The 27,508-nt window shown below is 38.1% G+C and overlaps 1 protein-coding gene across 1 annotated transcript in view; it reads left to right on the top strand.

Annotated features, from left to right (window-relative positions):
• Positions 1-7,109: 7,109 nt before the first annotated feature.
• Positions 7,110-27,508, top strand: part of TINAG (tubulointerstitial nephritis antigen) — a 38,388-nt gene continuing 17,989 nt past the window's right edge. The window contains exons 1-6 of the mRNA XM_059842719.1: positions 7,110-7,574; positions 11,831-11,894; positions 12,906-12,995; positions 14,569-14,683; positions 20,302-20,425; positions 22,134-22,284. Coding sequence (XP_059698702.1) covers positions 7,205-7,574; positions 11,831-11,894; positions 12,906-12,995; positions 14,569-14,683; positions 20,302-20,425; positions 22,134-22,284 — 914 coding nt within the window. The 5' untranslated portion in view covers positions 7,110-7,204. The remainder of the gene's footprint in view (positions 7,575-11,830; positions 11,895-12,905; positions 12,996-14,568; positions 14,684-20,301; positions 20,426-22,133; positions 22,285-27,508) is intronic.

Below are 27,508 nucleotides of genomic sequence, written 5' to 3'. Positions count from 1 at the left end.
GTTTTTTGTGATTGTTGTTTTTACTCCTGTAAATCTGGCTCCATGGGTTTCAAATAGCTGAGAACAAATGCCAGCATTGCTGGGAAAGGAATGTTCCTGTGTGCTTTAACTTGGTCACATTTTGCCACCACACAGGCACTTGTATTTGGTGAAATAGTCCAGGGATTATTCACGTTGATATCAGCACCCACAGCAGTCAGCAGTGAACATGCACAGTGATTTTCCCCTGCCATGCAATATTCATAGCCCCTTTGACCCTGCCAGGTGCAGAGTGCAGGAAGAATTACCATCTGCACTGCTGGCACACCAGGAAGAAAGGCCACTTTCTGCTTTATGCTGCTGGGTTTTTGATCTTGTGCTGCTTCCACATGATGTTGTATAGGCCTGGATCTTACAGATTTTGCTTTCAAAATGCATTATGAAAGAGTAAGGAAGCTGGTTGTCTATGCTTGCATGAGCTACTTGAGTTCTCCCCAGTGTCTTGGTCCTTTGAACCACAAGTCACCCCTCGGGTAACTCTGACAACACGCTCAGGGCCTTTGCATCACAGCCCTGTCCCAGAGTGCAGGACCATTTTATCTCATGACAAATTGTGACAAGGACTGATAATTTAATGAGAATCCCTGCTGTTTTTATTAAAATTAATGGGATGAGCTATTTTATGAATAACTACCATAAGGAAAACCATTAAAATTAAAATTAAAACCAGATTAAGTGGAATAGTCCATAGGCTACTCAGCCTTTTGCCCTGTTGGAACTGGTGTTACTTCAATCCAGTGTGCTTTTAAGCTGTTGGACTCTGTAGCTGTGAAAACAGAAGAAAAGGTCAGCAATCAGTGAGTCTTTCTCTCTATAGGTAGTATATAAATTTTTAAGCATATTGTGGAAACATTGCTACACATTTAAGGGTGATGTTTTTTGTATTGGTTGCTTTCTCAATGGAAAAATAACAGAAGTTAACTGCATAGATCTTGTGAATGACATACCTATTAACCAGGTGGTGGAAAAAAACTGAAATAACATTTCAGTGAGTTTAAAAGTTTGTGGGGACAGAAATCCACACATACAAATAGAACAAAAAAGTATAGAAAAATTAAAAAAAATAGATAAAAATTCATACATATAAAACCATCTATCACTCTAAATGTGTTAAAAATAGGAGGAGCTGTAATAGATCTACCCACTAAGGACCTAATAGTATTTCTTGGTTTCAGTAAAGCACTGAAGTGGGAAAAATTGTTGTTTAGAGCCATGTGATCTATGTGATTTTCAAAAACCTTAGTCTGCTTTCCTGCTCATTTTTTTCCAAGGCATTTGTTTTATTCTGAATTTGTTCCAACCCCAGATTTCTTTTCCTCTTTAATTTCATTTTTGCAGAGCCCAAATCCATTCTAGCATGTCTAGCTGAGACAATTGTTCACAGGGCTTATGTTTAAGTTTAAATTAACCCATGAGATAGACTGAAGCCCATAGGTGAAAGGAACAAAAGCAAGAGAAGGAACTACTGGGATTAGAGGAAGAACAAAGGTGAAATCCATTTGCTACCTCTGGGTTTGTGATTTTGTTCATCTGTGTGTACTTTAAGAAAGAGTTTCCCTTTCTGTTCAAAAAGCTTCCATCTATGAATGAAAAATGAGATTATATTGGCAATCAGTTTCTAGAAATTGTGTCCTGGGAAAACAATGGAAAAAGTATTAAGAAAAAAAAATCTTTAAGGAGAGATTATAAAGAGCAAAACAACATGAAAAGTGTTTGCTTTTTCTGTAGTACTAAAAGATTAATGGATGCTGCTTTTTCAATAGTGTAATTTATTTAGTCAGGTTCTGATGCCTTTACCCTGATTTTACTAATGATTTTCTGGTAAAATACACGTTCCCAACAGGATCACAATGGCTGCATATCTTTACTGAGGGTTTATGATCTCCTTTTTGCCTCAATTTCTCTTGCAGTCTGGCATGCCATGTTCACCTCCGTGCATTATTGTGGTGTATTTTTTGTTGCTCTGTGCTACAACTCAAGTTATCAAGAAAATGACTTATTAAAGTTCGCCCAAGTGGTCAGAAGGGAAATGTGTCCAGCACAGTAGGTGTTTTTGGACAGTGATATTCTTGAGAAAATCTGGATGCTGCATCAGAATAAGGACAGCCCTTGGTCCTAGGGTTCAACTGGCTGGCATCCAAAGCCTGGTTTGATATGGCACAGGTCTGTGGTCTGGACTCAGTTTTAATGAGAAAATTGCTTAAATCCCAGGGAGTTCACAAGCTAAAGCTATGCAAAATGAAACAAGTAAAAGCACAGAGAGAAGGATTTTGTTAGGATGGTAAGAACAGCAACTCAGGGACAGAAAATGAAAAAAAAATCTGTACCTTAAAGTATAAAAAAATCATTGAAAGCAGAGAATCAGAAAGTGGCAACTAGGCAACACTGAGGATCAGCCTGTTGAAAGGATTAAAGTACAGTCTTACTAGAAGCAGCTGAGGGAGCTGGGGGTGTTTAGCCTGGAGAAAAGGAAGTTCAGGGGAGACCTTACCAGTCTCTATGAATACCTAAAAGGAATTTGTGGCCAGGTGGGCGATCAGTCTCTTCTTCCAAGTAGCAAGTGATTGGATAAGAACGGCCTCAGTTTGTACCAGAGTAGGTTTAGATTGGGTGTTAGAAAAAATTTCTTCACTCAAAGGCTGGTCAAGCATTGAAATAGGCTGCTGAGGTTAGTGGTGGATTCACCATGCCAGGTACTGTTCAGTAGGTGTTTGGTTGTAGCACTTGGGGACATGCTTTAGGGGAGAACACAGTGATAGACTCTGATTTTAATATCTTTTCCACAATGAATGATCCTATGATTCTAAGATTCACTGGTGGGATCAGACAGGAGCACACAATTGAGATGAACACCAACATGTAAATTACTTCCTAGCAACACCAGCACAATACTTTCTGACAGCTCAATGAAATACAGCACAATGCTTGTCTCCTTCATCTCTGTCTGGTTGATGAGGTTTGGGATTGGCAAATTCACAGTAAACATCACATCTCTGAAGCTAAATGCAGCCATGCACAGGTTAATATGTTCACAATAGTCTGTGATGATGGCATAACAAAGGTGGCGTGTGGTCCATCCTATATTGGGATGCCAAAATTTCTGCATCTGATTGTGTTTCTTGAGAGGTTCCTATTCAGGTATGAGCCACAGTGACTGCTGCTACCTCTTCTGTAAGTCCTATTGAAACACCATTTAGGAGAGCCCCTGCAATTGTATGACTACATGGACACTGTGCTGGTTCATGCACAGGGTCCCTCACTCTTCATGGGCTTCACTGGGCTGAGCCCACAGTGGGCTGGCCTCGACACAGCACAAGAGCATGGCTGGCAAGAAGAATGAGATGGCACCTGCTTCTTCAAGGCTGACCAAGTGATGCAGCGGGCCCAGGAAATATTCATGGTCAATTACTGTGGTGGCTAGGGCAAAAAGGCTGTGAGGCCATAACAACCACATAATGATAATGATGATAATAATAATAACAACAACAACAACAACAACAATAATAGTAGTAGTAGTAGTAAACCATGTAATGTATATTTGTAACACCTATAAAGTAATTTCCTTTTACCTGCAGTTGTTGACTCTGAGCTCTTGGGCATTCATGTGTGTGCACCTCTGTGTGTGAGGAATGGGATTTCTTTGGCATGTCTCGTTTGGGTCAGTTGCTCTTCCACTACCTCAGGCCCTAAATCTGTTGATTCAAATATCTGATGAACTGGAAGAACTGGTGTCAAATTCTGTGAATAACAAGTCACACTGTGATAGGACGATGAAATTTGTCACTTAAGTGACCATTATTCTGAGTTACATGTAGCTTGGATTAACATAATAAGACTTGAGATAGGCCGCCCTGAAATTCTGAATTAAAAGTGTCACTGCTTGCTACCTCACCAACAACCCACAGCAGTGAGCTGCAGGCTCTTGCCAAACATTCCTATGCCTGCTGCAAACATACAAAGACTGAATTGACAGTGAGATCACTTTAACACACAGCTTGTCTCTGCATAAACACATCTAGGAGCTAGTAATTTACAATTTGAGAGGATGAATCCTATCCTGCCATTAGTACAAGGTAGGGACAACACATTGTGGGATAATACTTGTGTTGAAGTAATTTTGCTTAGAAAACTTTCACTGCACTGCAACCATTAATAAAAAGAGGAGCAAGCATAAAGTACTGCGGCCATTAGAAGTCAGTGGCGCATTCTGTGCCAGGAGTCACCAGTTAAATTTCCATTTGAATTCAATGAAAAGATGGATGGTACCCTTGCAGAGTTTAAACCGGAGATAAGCAATTACATGGATTCTCTGATGCATTGAGTTGTGCCTCCTGGCAAATGACTGACCCAGGCTCTGGCATGGTGATTTCTTCCTTAACTGGCCAAATATCCCTATATTTTCCTGGCATAAGATCATAGTACTGCAATTCCCCCTGCACAAGGCTTGGCTCTAGTCGGCTTGTGGCAGCCAGGAGAAGGGAAGGTATCATGGTTGGTTGATGGGGTGGGCTCAGCTATCCATCCTGGGCGTCACCTTCAGCACCAAGAGTCTTGCCAGCCACTGCTATCCTACCCATTTCTGAAGGTGATGAGATTTTTATGATGCCCAGTAGGCTCAGTGAGACAAATTAGGACAGCTTTTGAAATAAAGGCTGTGAAATAACCCTGGTGCAGCTTTAAAGAGATTTTTGGACATTTTAATGTATTTTTTTTTAATTTTTTACTCCATCAATCATTCAGTGCTATTAATATTTGAATTTCTGCCAAATGTGTGGTGTTTCCTGAAGCTCAAGCATAAACATCAAAAACTGCTGAAAGAGGAACTAGACAAACACTTTTGCACTTAGGTGTGCCAACTGGAACTAGTAGCAGGACCCTAACTCAAAATCTTAGGACAGCTGTTATGCTTGGATCAGGCTAATCTTCAATAGAGAAAAAGGATCACATCCAGCTGTTTCTAAATTATTACAGATAATTCAGTGCATGCTTTCCCACAGTGAAGACAGAGCTGCTTGGCTTGCAGAGGAAAATGCTAAAAAAAAATCTATTTGCTGAAGCACAATGGAATAGTTTTGTGGGGTTTTTTTAAGGTTTGAACAGAAACCATCAAGTGGGAAAAATGGGTTATATCAACTTTGTTGCAAAACAAAGGTACTTAGAGCAAAAGCTGATTTTTGTGTTCCTTTAAAAGAAATATAACTACTGTGTAAATGAGCTGAAATGATTTCCAAGCAAATTCCTTGCCTCTGGTTTATCAGCAGGTGTTTAGAGTTAAAAAGAGATCTGCTTGTTCATATAATCTGACTGACAGACATTTACCACATATTCTTTCTTATGCTTCCAGAGCAAGGAGATAACCAGATAAAAGGGTTTCTGAAGATTTATAATACAAAGGAGATTTGAATTTTTCTAATGCCAGTGCAAATCAGAGGTCATTTACTTGGAGCTGGCAGAACTGCACAGACGTAAGGAAAATAAATGAATTATAATTTCCAGAGAGCACTTCACTGTTTCCATGAACATATCCTTTCTCATCTACCTTATATTTGTTGCATCATTGCAGTCAGTGACAGAATTAAGGTTGTCCAAATTTTTCTACTATAAACAAAACAAAACCAACCAATCAGAAAAAAAAAAAAAAGCAGAGCAAATTTGAAGGTTAAGATTTATGTACCTTTAATGTGATGGACAGTGATTGCCTGTTGCTGACCTTGGCCTTCCTGATCTCTTTCACACAGAAGATTGCCTGCAAGAGAGAAAAATAAAATGGTGTGGTCAGAGGTAATTTTCCCTCATCAGCTGCTCCTTAGTTGTGACAAGGACAGTGCAGGAGGCAGGTCCAATAAAAGCACTGCTGGCAAGAAATTGTATTGAAGACTTCAATCTTCAATAAACATACACACATTCTGCCTCTTAATGTCTCTATCATTCATGGCAATGCATCCACACTGGCTGTGCTTTCAAAAGTAGCTGCCCTTTGGTGCTGTGCTTTCCCAAGCTGCCCAGCTGAAGTCACAAAGGGAAAAACCCCCTTAATTCCCTAGAAAACAACCCACCATCAACTTCTCCAGGTTCCCCTCCCTTACTAAGAAATGGAGAGAAAAGGATGACTGGTTTTTACCTCTGCTTGTTCTGCTTTGGGGGCTTAAACTCTCTTGTTCAGATCTGAACTTCTGTGAGGGGCTTTTTATTTCAATTGAGCCTTATGTGCTATCTCTGGTAGAAACTTCAAAGTCCTTTGGTACTTTTTTCTGAATCTTTTCTTGGAAACAGTACCATGTATATTTCTTTAAGTCCTCTGTTCAAAAACCTGGAGATTACAGATCATGTAGCAAAGGCTGTTAGACTTATCTTTGATACCTGCTTTTTTTCCCCCCTTTTTTTTTTTTTTGTGGATATATAGATACAGACATTTGCTTTTTAAATAGGAATGAACACTTATCAGTGGGTGTTTATTATGTTAATTAGAATGACTGCCAAGTTCCTTTTGACTACAGAAATGCAAATCTTAAAAGAACACCTTTGAGTAATGGAATATCACCTGTTTTTTTATTTTTCTGAATTTGCCCATTGTAAAACAAGTGAAAAAAGTGAAGCAAATAAGGCTAAGATAGATCACTGGAAATAAAATTGAAACGGGGGATGCAGGATAAGTTTACTGCAGTGATGTCACCATGCTTATCAGATAGGAAAATTTAGATGAGATACAATCCAGATGTTAAAGGTTTTCTAATCATGTGGAGAACATAGGTACACAAAAAGAAAGAGAGCTTTCTTTGACACCACGTACTCATTCTCACACTGTTTTGATTTTAGAAGTCTGAAGTACAGAACTAAAATGCTGGACCACATATATTTTGTATGTGTTGAAACTTTGCTATAAACTTTCTCACTTACAAGAGATCACACCAAAGTTTCATCATGATAAATACATAGTTGTGGCTCTGTTTCCAGTACCTCTGTATCTTGGACAAATAAACCTGTTTACAACATATCTGACTAATAATTAACACATGCAGAGTCTTCCTGGAAAACTGTAGTCTGCAGCTTTCTGTTCAGATTTCTTTCTGATTGCTAACTGGAGGTACTACCTGTAGAGTAAATGAATATTTGCTGAGAAAGCAAAGGACAAAAAGCCTCAAAAAAGGCTTCTAGAGACACAAGAATGTGGCACAAAATTCAGATATTGCTCTTATATTGCATTGCCAGTGAAGTTTCAATGACAAAACGTCTTGATTCTAGAATAAATTCCCCCCAAAGACTTTACTCTGTAAAAGACAGTGGTTCTGCCAAGTGGAACAGGATTAAAAGGAGTGTGTATCAGGGAAGTTCCTGCAGGATACGTGGCTGTTGCACGGGAAGAGATGATGACTGCAGCTTCACCATTGTCTCCAGAGGAGCTATATGTTACTGTGACCAGTACTGCACCTCGGGCTCTCCTGGGCCTGTCGACTGCTGTACTGACTACTGGGATGTCTGCAACCACCCTGTGGAGCCCACCAGGTCAGAGGAGCCTTGGCCGCCTCCAGCATGGGGTAAGTGGAGGGAAAATGCTCAGTTGAATTTAGTGCATCACAGTGAAAATATACATAGAAGTAAAATCCTGAAAAACTGACTAAAGTCATAGTGGACAAAGACACTGAGCATGAAACTGGAGTGAGAATTATACTTGCTGTTATTTCTTTGTCTCTAGGAAATTAGTGTTGATTTGATTGTATTTCCCTTGGACAGAACCTCTGTTTTATTTGAAACTTCTCAAATAACCTCATTGGGTCAAATTAATGTAAACTGAAAAATTTCAGTAGGGTTTCACAGATTAACATGAGATGAACAGCAAGCTCTAAATATTTATATCCATTAGTACAAACAAATCATCAACAAAACTGAGGGTTATCCTGAATGATACTGCCCTGAGGTGTTCTGCAATGCTTTTGATTCAGCATAGCTTTCCTGTAGGACACTGTTTTTCTGTCAACAGCTCAGGTGCAGGACTAAATGAAGGGATGTTCTCAGAACAAGGAGTAGGTGAAGGGATGTGTTTGGAACAAGGATTTGTGGCATATTTTAGTTTCTGACTAGTTTGCAGTCCAAGTCCCTCCAGGACTACTCTAAACTAAGTCTAATCATTTTTAGCACTAAAGATTGCAAAAAACCAAAAAAAACCCCAAGAAACCCAACCCCCCCACCAAAAAAACCAACAAAAAAACCCCACCAGTTTTTTAAAACATCTGATCCTCCCTTGACTTGTGGATAGGCCAAATCTCTGCTGGTGGAGAACATTTGTTATTGTGGATTTTAAAACTATGTAGCTTCTTACTGCCAGTACACCAAATCTGGCCAAATCTGGCCAAACCTAAGTTTCAAAAACCTAAAATCAATAAAATGCTACTGTGATTTTTAAAAATTAACTGTCTCTTTGCAATAACCTTTCTGCTTGCAGTTCAGCACTCAGAGCACAAGCTCTTCAGGAGATTGTGCTCTCAGAAGTGTAGCCAAAATCTGATAAGTGGGAGAGACAGAAATGCTGCAAAACATATTTGATTTTCCAAAGTGTTTCTAATAATTTGAAAGAATATTCTAAGGCTCTATGTAAATAAAGACATTTCTTTTCATTTTTATTGGGTGCAGTGGTGTATATTATTTTTGACATGAGGTTATTGTTGTAAGCTCTACTTAAACATGTAGTTGTATTTCTGCCTAGAGCTGAGAGCTGATGAGTCTACTTTGGCAAACTGTCTCATGGAATTGAATCATTACAAAATCTGCAGCAGTTTGCCACAAGGTCACTGCCACGAGTCTACCTCTAAAAAGCAGAAGTGTAACAGAAGGTTTAGATAAGGGAATAGGTGAGGGGTAATCTTTTTACTGTGTTCTTAATCCAATTTTTTGCATTTGTGTCCTCTGTTTGCAACTCCTAACATACCTGCCAGGGGCAGCAATTATATTTACAGTAGCTTTACTTGTCCTATAGATGATCTTATACTCTTTTTTAATATGTCATCTTTAAAAGGATGGAAATTCTGAAATTTTTAAAAATCTCTTTATTGGATATTCATTATGTAAGTAATTTAGAGGGTAAAAGATGAAAAATAAAGCCAAATTAAAGCAAGGGAATAAAAGGTAACAAACAAAACCATCTCTAAAGAATCTTTGTAGAACTGGAATATCTATGGAATTGGAATGAAAAGAAGGAGAAACAAGTAGGACTAAGTGCCTGAAGATTAAGAAAATTAGGAAGCAACATTAGAAATTACATAAGTACACTAGCTGACTTTTAGGAACTGATACTACACTTCTGCCTTAGGATAAGAATTTTTTAAGCACTTGAAGACCACATGTGCCAAAGTACTTTTTACCTGGAAGATCTTGATCTTTTGGTTGCCAGAGGTTTTGCTCTCAGAGCCTCCTGAGTCACAGTTCTTTAAATAAACCAATAAAGCTAAGTGTTTTACATGGGCTGGAATGTAAAGCAATAAAACTGCTTAGTGTTTTTTTTCTGGATCCCCACATATTCACTGACAGTGTACAGCAGAAACAAGCTACACTGTGACTTCTTCCATGTGTGTGCACCATGCTGGGGGTCAGTATTGATTTAAATGTGTGGAGCTGCTTTGACTCTGCCTTTATAAACCCAGCCTTCAGTTTATTTCTATGGCTTTCATGTGTAGTTTCAGAAGAAACTGCACATTCCTGCCTTAAATACTGAATAGAAGTTCAGGGTCTCTTTATTATAGTCATATTTTAAATTCTGTTGTTAGAAGAACTTTTTGAGTTTTTTCTCAGGACTTTATTTATTATTTATTTTATCTCTTTGATTCATTTATTCTGACAGTACAAAAAGCCCTGTTTAAACCCACACACTGTTGGTGGTGTAAAAGTGACATCCAGTGAGTTTGCTGATTGCTTTTACATGACAGATGTGATCTGACCTACAATGGTCTCCTAAACCTGGAGATATTTCACTGACAAAAATACTCACACCAATGCTAGGGACAAATTAAATAAGAACCTTTAAGGGTATACAAATGTTGGACTGTGAAAGAAGTCTCCATTTCTCAAATTTTCTTCTTTCCACTAATGATTTTCACATCATAAAATCTCATTCACAAAGTCATCAATCTGCATCTTCAAATTAATAAATTTCCACTTAATGTATTAATATGCCAACCTGATACAATAAGAGCCAGACAACCTCACTGTATTCTCGTGTGTCCTTTAGCTCAGATAACTCTGTTGTCTCAGTGATGCCTAAGGCAGTACTCCTGGCCCACAAAATATTAACTTGGCTAGGCTGAAGAAACTGCATAGTGTTAATTTTCAATTCCCTAAGCATACATCATTATAAAGCTGCCTCTGTACTAGTCCAGGTTTGCGTTTTATCTTGGGCACAGGCAGTGAGCCCTGCCAGCAGAGCTCCAATGAGGGGCTGTTCCATCTCTCGAATCCTGCATCAATACTTCCTTCTCTTGATATTTTTGAAATAACTTGCTTGATCCTCCTTCCAGCTACTGTCTGATGCTGACTTAGTCACATACTGTGACAAACTATGGCAGTTGGGTAATTTGCTTTGAGAATTCTGTGAAAAATAGCTCAGCTCTTAGCTGAAGTTGGCTTAGCGCAGACACTCCGGGCCTCAGTCTGCCTCGGCGGGATCCGTTTTACCTGTGCTATCTCCCATAGCCTGCTGAATTAACAACAGGGAAATAAAGGCATTTATAGTTAATACTCACTTTAAAATCACCTCTAGTTCCCTTCTGCACTTTGTTATGAAATCATGTGGGGCTCAGAGTGCGTCTGTCCTGGCAAGGAAAGGGGTGCAGGCAGCTGAGGGTGGGGTGTGCGTGTGCCTGGGCAAGCTCCAGCCCTGGCCGTGACAGGGGCATGGCCTTCCTCACCCTCCTGCTGGGGGAACAGCAGGCTACCACGCCAATTTGCAAGTCAACACCATTTTAGAGCTTCTTGAGAATGGAGGCAAAGGGAGTCCAAGCCCTGTCAGCAGGGGGGAGGCACGGTGTCTGCAGGCCCACCTGCCAGGCAGGCTGGAAAGGCAGAGCCGTGAGAGGAATGCGCGGTGCTTGCTCCCGGCGCAGCCCAAAGCCGCGCAGGCCTCCCGCATCGTCCTTCCTCTGAAGCTTTGACAATCGCACTGATGAAATAGTTCATGGGGGAGATACTGAAACACACGCAAAATCTTGTCTCGGTGGAGTGGTACCAAATAAAAAAAAATGAGAGGAATGTATTTTTTTGGAGAATTCATCCCTCAATTTATGTTTTATAGTGGGTTTTGGAGGGTGCATGAAACATACATTTGGCTTGAAGTGCGATTGATGTGTCTGTTTTTCAAAGAGGAATTAATCTGGCAAGGAAAAAGAATTTACTGCAATACTTTTGGAGTATTCACTAGTTTTTAAAATTCTATACCTGTAAATCTTATTTCTATTTTAATTGCCATTTAGAAAATAATCTTTATTAGAAATATTTTCTTTTTAATATTGGAAAATAACTGTATTTAAAGAATTTTTTCATTTATATGTAAGATAGTAACTTTTCAGTTGTTGTTTTGAATCTGATGCTGAATTTATTTACTATGCATGATAATATATTTTCTAAAAAAATAAAATACATTAAACTGCCTTCATTACTTGGAAGAAACTGGAACCATACTGCTGACTTTCAACTAAATAATTCAAGCATACTGCATAAAACCAATTAATACAATAGTAGCAAGAGTTTTCAGTAATTCACTTGAAGAATTATTCTATTTTCACACATCTATATGTTATGTTGGCAGGTTGTTATAAAGATGGCCGATATTACGGAGAAGGAACAATAATTAAAGACAACTGCAATTCCTGGTAATGTTTCAGAGAACTGCAAATTGAATTTTATCTAGCATATGTCATGAAACAGGAATTAAGGTAGAGAGCATCTTTAAATTCATGTTAAACATGTAATCAAATCAAAATGGCTGCAAAAGTAGTGCTAACTATTAAGGTTTTGTAGAGGTAGATTACAGTCAATTTAGAAGAACAGCAAGAGGGAAACTGGAATTTCTAATCAAGATATGAGTATTAGGTTATTCAAATCTCTTCCTCATGGACCTAAATCTGTTCCCGTTCAGTTAAACCTAAATTGAAATGGTTTCAGTCTAGACCTGGGCATTGAGCTGAATGCAGACCAAAGAAATATAACAAGCATCATTAAACTTTATTGAATCCTTCCTCCTTGGTGTTTTTTGGTTTTTTTTTTTTTTTAAATGGGTTATGAGAACTTATATTAACCTGTAAGGAAAGAATATATATGCGCATATATATATATTTATGTGGAAAGGGGTGAATTGTTTGAGCACCCCTTTCTCTGCCTTGGGACAGAGCAGACAGAGCAAGCAGAGGATATTTGCTGACAGCTTTTGCCTCTCCAAAAACCAGCCCTACCCTGAAGTAGGAATCCCAGGGCTTCAGCCCCACCCAAACAAGGCTGGAGCTCCCACTGTGCTGACTTTAGCCCAGGGTCCTTGGAGCACAATGTCTGGGGCCACAGAACCCTTTCTGGGTTTCCAGAGTAAAACTTCCTCAAAGCATTTTTTCAGGAATTCAACGTCAACATTACACTCCCTGATTTGGTCTCATAAAGATGGAAGCAAAATGTTTCAGATATGACCTTTCTCACAAACTGTAAACCTTCCCACCTTGTTCTAACTCATTGGACGGTGAAGTAGGAGGAAATGATGCTATGTTTTCATAAACTCTCTGTGACAATTATATTGTTCACACTTTCTTCCCCCTCCATCTGCCTTCTGCTGTTAAAGTGCATATTTTTCCTTTGACAATTCTTTTTTTTGTTTAATTATATTCTTGTCCTTTCAGCAAATGTTTCAACAGTCTCTGGAAATGTTCAACAGACATATGCCTTGTTCGCCAAGACTTAATTCAGCACATCAATTCTGGAGATTTTGGGTGAGAACCCTTTTATTTTAGTTTTGCTATGCATCACAGTATTGCTCATTCTGTGTATGTGCAAATTACAAGGTATGAAGTCTTCCCCACCCCTTCTTTTTCCAAATACATTACTGCAATTTGACAGTAAGTATGCATTTGTGAAACTTTCCAAATCACTGGCAGATTATAAAGCTTTATATGGAAAGATACTGAACATCTCATGCTGGTAAGAGAACATCTGCTGTAAACATCTATCTAAAATATTCTACAAATTTAAAACAATTTCTTTTCTCTCAAAACAAGAGAGAAAAGAAATTATCTTTTCCATTATCTTCCCCTATTCTTCACTGTGTTTATTACTTGGGATAGATATTTAAAGTAATTTTTTCCTGCTCCCTTGAGAGCACTGTTTCATGTAACAGGACTCTATGTAGCACTGGAAGAGGAGAAGATGGGTGAAATGGATTATCAGAACTTGGGGAGCTTGGTGTTTTTCTTACTAGCAATCTCATTCCTCTGGCTTGTGCACAGAGATTAGGGACCTCAGTACTGGATCTGTGCCTTGGGATCCTGCTGGCTGTTTACAGACAGAGATTCAGGGGCAGCCTCCCTAGGATCTGGGGTGCCCAATTCGCCAATGAAGCCTGCCCAGATTTCAAGCTGTCAGGAGTGCTGAAACATTTTGTACTTCATGGGAGACTTTTAAAGCAACTGAATTAGGATGAAAAAACAAGTTAGGCCCCTGGAGTCTGGACCTATCCCTTGTCAGTCGTGACCCTTGAGATATGCTGCAGGGTGATAGGTGAGATGACTCAACTTCTCCACGTGCTTGCACTTTTCAGTGAGCACAGGGAGACCAAGAGCAACGAGGCTTCCTTGGGCAGCATAAATCCCACTCCTTGCTCTTCTTACAAAAGCAAGAAAGGAATGGGTAAAGAGGATGCTCTCTTTCCTGTCACTCAGCCCTTATCCATTAGTAAATTGCAGTGTGTTCCAAATGTGAATGGCTGCATGGATGGTTTTCTTTACGTTGTGCATATAGTTTGCACATCAGCATTGTAGTCTGAGTCAGGTCCAACTGAGAAAAGCAAGGGAGTACTTAGAGAAACATGGGGAGCCCTTTCCAGAAGGTGTCAGCTGGGCTTTTTGCTGGGCTCAAGAGTATCTCTCTTCTGGTGCACCAGAGTTTGAAGGTGTGCTCCAACTCACAACAGAAGGCTGCTAGTTCTCTGTGGGAATCTGGGCTGGAGCATGACTTGAGCATAACTTCAAGAGAACAGCAGTGTTTTGACTGAGTGTCTCTGCCAGTACTGCTCTGAATTATTGCACTCTCATGTCCTGCAGTCTGATGTGATGCTGACCCCAAATCACCACTATTCATATACTTGTGTTGCTCCATCCTGCACTTATCTGCAGTGGAAAAGCCCATAGCAAATATTTTCTCGTACATATTGAATGTAAGATTTTGAAATGCAATTTCAAAAATTTATTTCTGGATGCTTTTGCTGTTGTACTCTTAAATGAGCAATGTGTTAATGTGAGTGTTATCTCTAACCTGGGTCTTGCTTTTTGGTTTTCATCTGTGAGAAAGATGGAAAGCTGACAACTACAGTCAGTTCTGGGGAATGACAGTGGAAGAAGGTTTCAAAAAGCGCCTGGGCACCTTCCCTCCGTCTCATTCTTTGCTGAATATGAGAGAAGCTCCTGTAAGTGTCATGTACACTTGTTAATTTTTTTAAATAACTTTATCACATGGAAAAATAAATGTGGACATTTATAAGAGTATGATTCAGGGTTTTGTCACTAAATGTTTCCATGTTGAATATGATGTTCCTGGAACAGTTCTATAAGTCATAGAATGTCTGGCCCTATTGACAGAAATCAAACAAGAAGGAGCAAAAGAAAATCCTAATCATTGTAAAGCTCTGCAGCAATATTAATTTATCATTGTAGTTTGCTTCCTTAAGAAGGCTCCATATTAATTCTCTCCATTTGCTAATCATTGCACACACAGCTGTAACCACAGAAAAATACATCTGGGCATAGTTCATTAAGGCAAACAGCTGAGACTAAATAGCAGTCTTTGACAGAAGCTGTGAAAGCTTTTTTTGGGTTTTGAACAAATGGACGGCAAAATTATGGAAATCATTGCAAAATGAAATGGTTCTCTACTACCAGCTTTCTAAATCCCTTGGCCATGACAATTTTTGTGACAGTTAAATAAAATTTCCTATCATTTATTTATGCTGAAATTAGTTCAACATCAAAGCAAATATACTTTAAGTTATGTACGTTGGTTAAGCAATTTAAGAAAAAATACAATTTATTGAATCCAGAGTGATTTTTCTAATGTTTTGGATCAGTTACTTAGTTTCTTTCTTACAGGACACAATTTATGGAATTCACAGACCAAAAAACTCCACCTAACTAGCTAATTTCACAGTGAAATTAGAAGTAAGGTATAAACAGATAGAACCAAAGTTTGCAAAAGTGTTAAGTATAACAGGTGTTTATCTTTGCCTTCAATATAGCTCAGGCAAGTGATGCCATTTCATCATCTATTAGAAATCAATTGCTGATGCTTGTTTATGTGTTGTGGTGTTTCTAAAATCAAAAGAAAACTTTCCAAACAATATTAAAGGTGGTAATATAAAGAGCAGTTCTTTAATGAAAGCTTTCAGGTGCACAAAATATCTCTGTGCATTTTCAATATGGGATTTCCACAAATTTTGTAGATTTAATTAATTAAGATATCCAGCAAGTACATCCTATAGGAGAGCAGTTGCCCTGGTAACCACCCTTGGGCCTGCCCCTCAGTGTCTCTCCAGGGGATTCTCAGCTCTATATTTTGTTATGTCTCCTGTGTGCTGGTGCAAAACAGGGTGCTCTTGTTAGAAATGCTTTTCTTTAAAATAAGATTGTTTTTTAAACAGAATTTCAAGAAGGTGGCATAAATGTGTGAGAAAGGGAAATCTACTATTCTGAAGTGTGAGAAAGCATGAAAAATTATACAATTGCATATTAAAAATCTACAAAGCTGCAAATATATATATATATATATATATATATATATATATATATATATATATATATATATAAAACTAAAAATCTTTAGGCATCAGTGGCAGAAGGATTTCCACATGATAGAAGACCCTGTGGTTAAAGAGTGCAGAGCTGCCTCTTGAATGGGTTTTGGGGAAAGAGGGCACTGCCTCTGCAATAATTTGAGCAGTCCTAACCCTTTTGCTTGATTCAGACCATTCTTAGTTACACACAATGTCAGCTCCCTGCACCAGCAGAGTGAGGCATTGTGTTCAGGACCAGATTGGCCAACTCAATCAAAATTGTACTCTGAAGGTTTGCCAGAGCAAGAAGTGGACAGAAATTAAGCTTTGGGGCTTTGTCCTATAGGATTTTCTGGACTACTCTTTGCAGCCAAAGAAGGATCATCTGACCTGAAGATGGCAGGTCAAAATAAAAAAATGGCATAAAAGAACTTAACTAAATTTAGTAGGTGTCTACATTAAGTTATCAGTGAGCTGTACTGAGGCTCAAAAGAACTGGATTGATTTGTTGTTTCTGGCATTTTCCTTGAGGGATACAGTGTGAAGCTTATATAGTGCAGGCAAAAAAAGGACATCATGTACCCAGCCCAGAGATTGACATCTCAATTTCTAGGTACCTAGCTAGGTGAGACAAGTCCCACCTAGGAAAATAGGAAAGGGGAATGTTTCAAGAAATTCTTCATGATACTTCCTTTCCTCTGTTCAGTTTGTAGCAGCTGTTTACTCAGTAGTCCTGCATTATATCCAGCTTATTGAACCATTGTTATTAAGCTTCCTGCAGCCACTTTTAGTATTCTTTAAGTATTACACTTAATTATTAATGTTAAGTATTAAACTTAAACAATTATCTATTCTTTAAGTATTAAGTGTATTCTGCTACACTTCTTACAGCCTTTGTTCCACAGATACATTTCTCAGTCATATTTTCTCTGTCTGCTGTTTTATGAAATCTGTGAGCCACAAACCAACTCCTTTTGGCACTGCCAGACACCCAAGGAGATTCAATTCACTTTTCTCCAGAAATCCTACTTGGCAAATTCATGCATTTAGTCATCATGAGACTTCCTTACATGTTGCTGGAATCACATACCTTCCACAGGATTCTAGAAAATCTTTCTACTTACAAAAGCTAAAAATATAAAATAATAGTCTCCGTATTACTTTCTCAGCTTCTGCAATATTAGGGAAATCACAAACTTCCTGAAGTTGCTCATAGAGCTTTTAAAAGTTCTACTTTTAATAAAAGACTTTACCTGCTCAGCAAGGTGATACTTTTGTCTGGAAGGGAAGTTTGTCATGATGGTAGAACACCCAAAAGACAATGATATGGAGCAAGAACCAAATCTGAATTTAGGACCCTCTGCTGGGGAGTATGGCTGGACCTGAGTATAGACCAACAGCTAAATGCACCACTGAACCTGTTTGACTCCTGACAAAGCTGAAACTCCTCCATCTGAGAAGGCATTTTCACTACAGGAGACAATGCAGTCATTCCTGAAGTTCCAGGTAGTACAAGAATAATTGCAACACCTTTAAAAGCATTGTGATGCGCTTTTGGTGGTATTCTGTCAGCACAAATCCTGGCAAGAGGTACATTGCAATGGTAAGGTTTCCACCCCCAGCAACCAGGTGCTCACCTGAGTGCCGTCTTACAAGATGAAATACATAATTCTGTAATAAGGCACCATTTTCTCAATAAATATCAAGAAGCTAAAAAAAAAAAACCAATTGGAAAGTAGACAAAGTACAGCCTCTGTTCCACTGGTATATGGCTTTTCACAGTAAAAACCCTCAGCAGTTGTAGTTCTCTTGCAAATTGAAGGTCATTCATGCCCATTTGGTCTCTTCACAAAGCAAGTGAAGTCCAGGATGTTTTTGCTACATTTAAAGAAGAAAAAAAAAGCTATTCCTCATCCTCAGGGAAACTATTTCCACATTTGCAAATTCAGTTATCTTTGGCCTTTTTTCTCTTATTGGTCATCTATCTTTTCTGAAGAAGTCATTGTTGAAATTAGAGTGCTCTTTTATGTCCTCTTAACTTCCTGCTTTGGCCAGGCTGCTAACTTCACTGCAGAGAGTACATATAAAGGTTTAAAAATAGTTCACCAGTCATTTTGCTGATTGCCTTGTGCTGTCTGATGCTGGTCCATGGAGCATACATTGAGAAGCAGCTGTCTAGACTTGATATTTGCCACAGACCAGCAGAACTTCTCAATATCAGGGTAGAAACTTTTTCAGAGAAAAAGCCAGTGTTTCTGGCTACAGATCAGTCCTGTATTTCTAAATTACAAGGCTGAGGGCTAATGAGGAATTTGCTCTGGGATTTACAATATGAGGCTAATAAATACATTGACAGTAGGTTAGGAATACAGAAAGCAATACATTGTCAAGACTGGAGATCTATTTAGAATTTTGCTTTTCTCATTGGCCTCATTTGTAATGAGGCATCATAATGAGCATTATAAGCAGCCATTACCCACACGACTGTGCTAAATATTTGCCAAAATTTGCTTTTTTACTGGTTGGTAGTGAACAGTCTCATCATATAAAAGAAATCCTAATTGTCTGGGATTTATCCTGTACATTTCATCTTCAAAGTAAATCTTGAGTTAGTGCTTACTCACTAATAATGAATATAATGATACTTTTTCAAGTTATTATTTAAACTAATTGCTGCTTCCTGAGTGTCTCTTGATGTTGTAAGTCCCGTGTAAATAAAACTCTGAAACAACAGTCTTTGAAACTGATTAAGCAAAATAATGAGATTAATATTTTAGCAAGGTTCAAAAAATTTTTGGCCTTGCACGGGTGGAGGTGAGACTTTCAAAATCATTGAAACGACCTAACAGCTTGCAGTATTCCTTCATGGATTCAGGACTCATAGCCTGCATCTAACCTGCTCAACCTAGAACCACTGGGTCTAGGAAAACACATGGACTGTATCAATTTGCCTGTTGGGGCTGTATCCCAGCCTAATGTCAGATATGGAAGTGAGGTACAAGCTTCCTTTTCTTCACCCACTTTTTCTCAACTGGGGATCCTCTGTGGCAAATCAAGGTGTACAAGCTGGATGGATGCGCTGCTGTTTCATAGTGTACACAACAAAGTGATCCTGAAACAGGCAAAGGGCTAAAATTTGTTTCTCCAAAGAGTCCTAAAATACTTTGAAAGAACTGGCCTCAAATGTTTAAATAATCTTGGCAAATATGTTTTATGATTGTAAATCTCACGAACAATTTAGAAAAATATTTTAGCAAGGGTATCCAGACTTTAAACAGGATAGAAGCCATTTTGCTTCACAATTTCAGCTTAATTATGAGAAAGAAGCACAAGTGAGTGTTTTGCTTAGGAGCAGATTATCTTATTTTGTATATTGTATTTACTTCTGAAACTGAGGTTATCAACAGTTTTTTGAAACAGACTGATTGCATGGCCTAATACTGCAGTTCTCTGTGGCCATTCCTATTTCCTAGCACAGCATAATCCATCATTCCATGAAGTTCAACAGTAAAAAATAAATGGGTCAATAATTTTGATATGTTGACCACAGAACAGATTATTAGCAGTTGTACCAGATGGCTCCTGCATATGCAAATATTTGTTCAAAGCTTGGAGGACTTTGGAGTGGGACATAAATTTAGGCTGAAAGATGAAGGTGCCAGAAATGGCTGGCCAAATTTCTTTAGTGAGCAGATGATGAATTTTCATGAATTCACTATCAGACTGAAATGCAGAAGAAAAATCACTGATTTTTATTCTGGAAAAGGAATAATTGCTTCAGATTGAAGAACCTCTATGTAAAAGACAAATCAATGATATGCTGTACTTATTCCTCTCCCACAGTGACTAAAATTTTCTACCTACAGCCACGTGTCTGGGTAACAGGTATTTAACTTCAACTCTATTTGTAGCAGAGGGCTTTTCTTTCCAAAAATGTCAGCTGGGTCACACTTAGCAAATTTCATAGGGAATTACTGTTTGAGATAAAAATCAGAGAGGAACTGGTCAGGTTATTCAGGTTGGCAGTCTTGAAGCTCAGCTTTTCAGCTCAGTTAATGGAGTGCCAGAACCTCCTGCTCTCAGGGGTCTGCAGCACCCAGCCATGGGGAAGCTACCCCGGAGTTGCTTGGGAAGTCACAGGGGCCAATGCTTTAGGTTTCCTCAGTCTAAAAATTAGGAATTTTACAAAGAAAATTCGATAAAATTTATGATAAAAATAGGAAATTAAGCATATACAGATCTTCAACATTTTGTTTTAGGGAAAGTCACTTCCAGAAGAAAAGTTTCCTGCAATCTTTTCAGCTGTTTATGAGTGGCCTGATAGGATTCACGATCCTTTGGATCAGCGAAACTGTGGAGCATCCTGGGCTTTTTCAACCGCAAGTAATATTTCTTTTTACTCCCTTTGAAAGTATCATGATGTTAGATGTGTAATGAAAATTGTAGTGGTTTGTAACAAAATAATATCAACTTGCTTTTCACCTTTTATTATCAAATAGGAACATTTGAAATTGCTACAACTTTCCCTCTATAGTGTCCCAAAGTCTTTAAATGTCAATCTAAGCTGCAGCAGTTTGATTTTCATTAAATTGTGTAACATAAGAATGAGACCAATCTTTATGACTTAATTTGGCCAGTGGGTCCTCGCAGGTCCAGGTTTTTGCAACTGTTTCTGTAAATCACAGCAGTAAGAGAAGGAAAGGAGTTTTAAGGTCAGCTAATCCCAGCTCCCAGAAAAAAACAGAGTGAATGTGCTGTTTTTCTGATATATCTAATCTACTGCAGTTTTAAAAAGAGAAAACCAAGACAGCTTTTAACAGCTCTTTTGACAGATAACTGCAGAGGTGAACAGAGATCAGTGAAGGAAAGACTTTGCAGATATTGTGTCTAATTTTTCCTTTCCATAAACAAATCTTTTTATTTTGATTCACATAATTATTTTCAAAGTTGTGTAGTGTGAGATGCCTTCACATATTGTTTAGATGCATTTAACATTTTCAGTCTGAGTTTTCAAGATTAGTTGTTTCTCAATGAAGGGACAAGCACTGCTGTATAATTTTTTCTTATTGTGAATAATTTCTGTAAGTACTCCAAAATTTTACAATAAAAGGCTTTTATACCTATGAAAGTAAATTCATTATCATTGGGCCCCTTTGCAAAAGAATAAAATACAGTTGCCACCTAACATCAGCAAACTTTGTTTTCTGAAGTCTTCCTCAGAGTTCACCAAAGTTAGTGTTGATTTTGATGGGGATTTAGATTTCAAGATATTTCTTAAAATTTTATTTTAAAACTGAAAAACGTGGGGCTAAAAGTAATACAAATAATATTTAATCATAGGTAATGACTTGCATTGAGGTTTAATGATTGTTTCATTGTTATTTGATAAAGAAAGTAGAAGCACCTTAGTTTCACCCACAACTTAGTTAACCTAGTCTGTCTTTAAATCAGTTCATAAATATTTAAATACTAAGAATCATTATTATCTTATTGAATTCAGATAAGGTATCTATGTCTGAGGAATAATTTTGTGGAATAAGGAAAGGAGGTACAAAGAGTCCCAGTGTTACACTTCAATATGAACATCTCCAAATATTCTTTGTAATAAAACCAAAATATACTTTCAGTCTTGAATTTTCCTCTTCATAGGACTGCTCTTTTTTTTTCTTCCTTTCCCCTCACATAAAGGAAAGAAATGTTGAAAAGAAAGCAAAGAGATTTGGAGATTCAGCTGCAGAAAGTTGGGAAGTATTTGTTTCTTCTGCTGAAGACAACTAGATGGGAATATGCATTTACCAACAAGATACAGACAATTATGCAAATGTCTCATCTGATATTTGGGTATTTGTGACTTTATAACAGTCAGTAAATCTAGGAATTTGTCACAGAACAGCAAAGTTGCTCATGATGCTTTGCAGTTTCACAATCCTCTCTCACAAAAGCCTGGACAGATTATATCAGTATTGTTTAGTGAAGATATCTGCACGGACAGAAAATATTGACATTGAATTTCTGTCGGTCTTTCACAAAAACAAATGCAAAGTTGTGAGTAAATACTTGATTTGGTAACAGAAAATTTATTTTCAAACAGGTGTTGCAGCAGATAGAATAGCAATTCATTCAAAGGGTCAGATCACAGACAACCTTTCTGCTCAGAACTTGATTTCTTGTGATACCAGGAATCAACATGGATGTAATGGTGGAAGTATTGATGGTGCCTGGAGATATCTGCAAACACATGGGTAAATATTTTATCTGTCTGCTTAGATTATTTTAAATTGAAACAGTTGCTTAATTTGCAATAAGCCAATACCATAAATGTATTTAAAACGTCTGCGTTTCTTGGGACATAGGCTCTTCATTTGAAACAACCTTGAGTAAGCAGCCAGTTGCATGAGACAACATTGTGAATATTCAAAAGAATCAAACATTTTTTCTCCATAAAGCAGCTTGTAATCATCTCATTCCAAGGTTGTTCCAGAGTGCAATGCTCTATTAAGGATTGTATCTAGATCCTTCTTTCTTCAGATCAGACTAATCAGAGTTAAGAGCTATCAAATTCCCCATGCAAAGCTAGAAACTTTAAAATGGGATATAATCATTTATGGAATCACAAAATTATTATGGTTGGAACTTTGACGGTGACCTGATCCAACATTCTCAAAGCATGACTTTGAAATTAGATCAGGCTATTTAGGCCACATCCCTGGACACATTTTGAGTATCTTCAAGGATGGAGGTGCCACAACCTTCCTTGCAGCAGGTCAGTTTTTTGACTAATGGTCAAACAATTTTTTCTTATGTCAGCATTTTCCTTGGTAGAACTTGCAACTGGTACCTTCCTTCCAGCTTTCCACTGTGCATCTCCAAGAGTTTTGCTCTTTATCCTCTATGTCTCTCCTTATGTAGTTGAAGACAGGAATGATATACTCTTCTGGCTTTCTCTTCTCTAAACTGAACAAGCCCAGCTGCTTCAGCTCCAGCCCCCTAAGGGTCTTCCAATGGATTTGCTCAGTTTGTCAGTGGCTTTCCCAGGGAACACATAAGTGAAAATACAGGTCCATCTGCCAAGTAGTAATTTGAGGGGAAGATTAATTTTCCACAATGTCTTGGTTATGTTCTTGGTAACACAGCCCAGTATTGACCATCCACATTTGCCAAGAGGGCTCACTGCTCACCTACTTTCAACTTGCTGTTTCTCAGGACCTCATGTCCTTCTCTGTTAAATGACTTTCTACACTGGCAGTGCCCTGACAGTACCTGGGCAGTTCTGGCTCAGAGGCAGGATTTGCCATCTGTCTTTGCTGAAATTCAGGATATTTCTGTCAGGCTCATTTCTTCAGCCGATTAACACTGCTCTGAACAGCAGCCATGCATAATAATTGCTCCCTAAAAGTTTTACATTCTCCACAAACTTGCTTAAGGTGCCTTACATCTGGCTGTCCAGATAGTTAATAGAGATACAAAAGTGTTGCTTTTGTGTTGTCTCCTGGGGAATGCCGTTAATAAACAGACACCAGTCACTTTGATCTGTCGACCATTCAACATGCCAGTCCACAACTGACTAGGTAAATTGTAAGCAATTTACCATGTCCAATAAACTAGAGGAACACCACAGAAACCTATGCTGAAAATGTCACTAAAGACAAGGTAAATGATAAGTACTGCTTTCCTTTTTCTCTATGGAGCCTATAATTTCATCATGGTCAGGCTGTCTCATCATATCATCATTACCTGTCATGGTAAATCCACACATCCTGCTTTCAGTCTACTCCTTGAAGTTTGTATGCCTGGAAATTGCTTCCAGGAGAAGTTCAATAACTGCATTTTAGATACCATATAATTAAATCCTGCTGTTTCTCACATTACCAGATTTTTTTTATCCTTTCTGTTCCATACCGAAATCTATTTCCTGTTTTGCTTTCATACAATCTCATCCCTTACTCTGATGTGTCTGAAACTTACAGACAGAGGGATCTCAGGTGTTCTCTCTGTCAACTTTTGATTTTATTTATAACACAAACAAACAAACAAACAAACCATGTCAAGAGCAGGAGAATGTATGATGTGATGTGTCATAGTTGACATGGCACTCTGGGGATCAAGGAGAAGACCTGTCACACTATACAAGTGATAATTCTGCTTCCTGCAAGTGCACCAAACTATTTCTGATATGACAAGGACTTTGTATTGTTATGGGGAAAGTTTACTTTGAGTGTTCCTCTATCTTTTTCTCTCAGGGTTTCAACACTAAACCAGTTTTCATTTAGGTTTTAAGAAGGAGAACCCTTCAGCTTAGTGATTAGCAAAGGCCCCTCAGCACCTCAGGAGCTAAGGCAAAATGTTTCATTAATGAAGAAATGAAAGTAATAACTAGGCATTTTAATTGTGAGCACTTTTTAGCTGCAATACTTTTCTGTAACTAGAAAACCAGTTTCATTTTACTCAGTACCTCATATTTTTAGGAGAGTAATTGCAACTCTTTCTCTCTGGACTGTTTCCTTGACAGTTAAAAATAGGAGCACGAGAATTGCTGGTGTAGGTAAGAGAAGAGAGAATAATTTTTATGAGCATTATCTCCACAACAGTTGGAACATATTAGTTTTAGAGGAAAAGCTGTAAAGAATACAGTGATAGGACAATCTCCTAGTTTTCTCTTCCCTCTGACTGTTGCCCCTGTACAGGCACAACTACCATGAGCCCCATATTGATAAAATACTTCCTGTGCCAGAATGTAGTATTATTTTGACCTTAGCACTGTGGTTAGTGACATGGCCTGATATACAGAAGCAATATGAGTGTAAAAGAGTTAGCTTATTTTTAAAAGAAAAGCAAGACAGGCTGAAGCTCTACAAGGCACTTCATTATCAACCTAGCTGTACCTTTGCAGGAGTTTGTTCTGGTGTGAATTCAATAACATTATGTTTGACCTGACTGAGCAGCAGTGTGACAGTGGTGTGCAGAGCAGACTTTCTGACTGATGTGAGCCTGGAAACACAGAGCCACAGCACCTCAGCTCACACAGCACACTTGTGAACCTTCTTTCCACCTCCGCACTGCCGAGTACTTGCTTATTGCACAGCCTCATGTTAGTCACCGGCCTCTTGCAGCTGATCATCTCAGTAAACAGTCTGAAGGGCAGTTGTGAAAACCATCATGAATTTTTGGAAGCTATCTAAAGCTCCAATAAATCTCAGCAATCCAGGATTATTTTCCTAGTCATTTATTTTGCTTTTTTGTTGCCGTGGAGCTAGCTCCAACATGTACAACATCCCTGTGCTATGACAGACCTTTGCTTGCTACCCATTTTAATCCCTGATCACTGATTTGTCATCAAAGTGCAACACATGAAAGTATCCCTACTTACCTATTTTCATAAACATTTCTACATTCTGCTTTTCTTTCCTCAAGTTCAAATGATAATTCAAAACCCATTCTAACATTTCCAGACACAAATAAACACATTAAGGGAAATATCCAAATATCTTTAGAACAGATACTGGAAGAACTCATGAACAGCCCTTCTGGGTCTGGAAAGTGTCCATCTAGCCCAATGGTAAATCTTTGACAGCAGCCAAGAGCAAATAATATCAAGAACAACAATTAAAAATAAAAGTTTTGATTCACCGGACTCATAATTTCATTAGTTTGTAGCTACACCCCATAATCCATAACCTTTTACCTGTGACAATGAAAAAAATATAAAATTTATGGCATACAAGTGAGAAGTGTCTTTTTAATGAGCCCTGTCAAATAGTCCTTGCTTCCACACACTTTCAGGTGACTTATTTTTAGGAATCTTTATATTGCAATCATTGTGTCATTATCTCCATACCCTGCAACAGTGAGAAAACACATTGATTTTCTGTGGGGCCTTGTAAATTATCACAGCAGGCATTCAGTGCTGTTTAAAGTTTCTGCTGTTTTGATTTCTGGAGTGTGCTCAACTCAGGTTTTTGACAGGTGTTCAGAAAAATCAAGTGCTGACCTAAACTATCCCTTGTGAAGTCAAAAAAAGATTTCCATAAAGCTCAAGGAAGCTAGGCCAGTTCTGAGACCTGACTTTTCAGAATCACTGAACACCCAATTAGCAGTGAAATCTGCTGTAAGTGGAGCTGAAACACTGTTTAAATATCACTTTTTCTTTGTCTTCCTCCATTAATTAAAGAATAAATATGTATTCTATTACTAATTATCATTAGTTTCAAGTGTTTCAGTTACAAGTCATAATTTGGGAGAAATAAGTGCTCTTGAAAGCATCTATTTTAACTAATAAGGAAAACAAAAAGGTTATATTCATCAAGAATGAGGAAGAAATACTTCATTTTGAGGTGGTATAAAAGTTAGACATGAATGTAAATAGTTCTTCCAATCACAACAGGGCTTAATCTGATTTGTACGTTGGGCTCTTGGCAGCTGCAGGGTATCAGAAAGATGTTATTGTTATTACCCAGCTTGCTAATAACATACTGTTTAGGATTATTTATCTCACAATTCAAATATATAATTGCAATGAATCCACAAAATTTTCATTAGATTGAACAAACATGACTTCAAATGAATTCTGTCAAGAATGTATAAACACACTACAGAGTTTTACTTGTTGACCCTGGATCCTGCTTGTTTCTAACATTATTTTTGTATATATCTATCTCTATTTTTGCATATAAACATATTTACATCTCTTTTGTTTTTATTCTGTGACTCTTTTGGAAGGGTATTCTTCCTGAAGTGTTTTTAATGTTTACTGGTGTGCTGATGCTTCAGCACATATGACATTATTCTTCAACACATATGAAATTGTGCTTCAGCAGAAAGCTGTTCAATTGTGTTAATCAAGGCTGCAGAAACTGTGGTGCTGAAAAGATTCAAACGTGGCTCTTAGTTCAGAGATCCTATCTGGATTACCACAGAGCTCCAGTGTGCTGCTGTGTGTCTGTGATCTACTTTGGACAGAAAGAAAAAGATATTCTCAGATTTTCTATCACCAAGGTCTAAAATGCGATTTCTTATTCAAAACAGCTGAGGCCTATATGGGCTTACCTTGTAAAACTCCTGACAGCTAAGTATACACTGGCAAGCATAGTTATACTCCATATTGTGTAGAAATATAGTTTTCAATTCCTCTGGTTCAGAAAGTCCAGTATAATTTATGAGTATACTTAAATACAAATGCTTTTTATTGGACTGACTACTTTAAAGTATTCTGCTTCAGCAAAACATTTGATTATGCTCTGTAAAAGAAACCCTCTCATGCTCCTGCATGGCATTAATGCAGAAATGTGTATATTGTTTCAGAAATGTCTAACAGCATTCCAGGTATTCCATTGCACAAGCCATTTTTGATAAATGAAGCCCATTGACAACATTGGTAATTTATCGATCTTTTTCAGTATGAGCTTTCATGCATCATTAATGAGATCAATGTACCAGGTGACAATTACTAAACAGATTTTTAACCCTGTC

This window comes from Haemorhous mexicanus, chromosome 3 (assembly GCF_027477595.1).
Source record: "Haemorhous mexicanus isolate bHaeMex1 chromosome 3, bHaeMex1.pri, whole genome shotgun sequence".
NCBI lineage: Eukaryota > Metazoa > Chordata > Aves > Passeriformes > Fringillidae > Haemorhous > Haemorhous mexicanus.
Note: the sequence above shows the minus strand (reverse complement) of the source record. Positions and strands in the feature narration are given on the sequence as shown.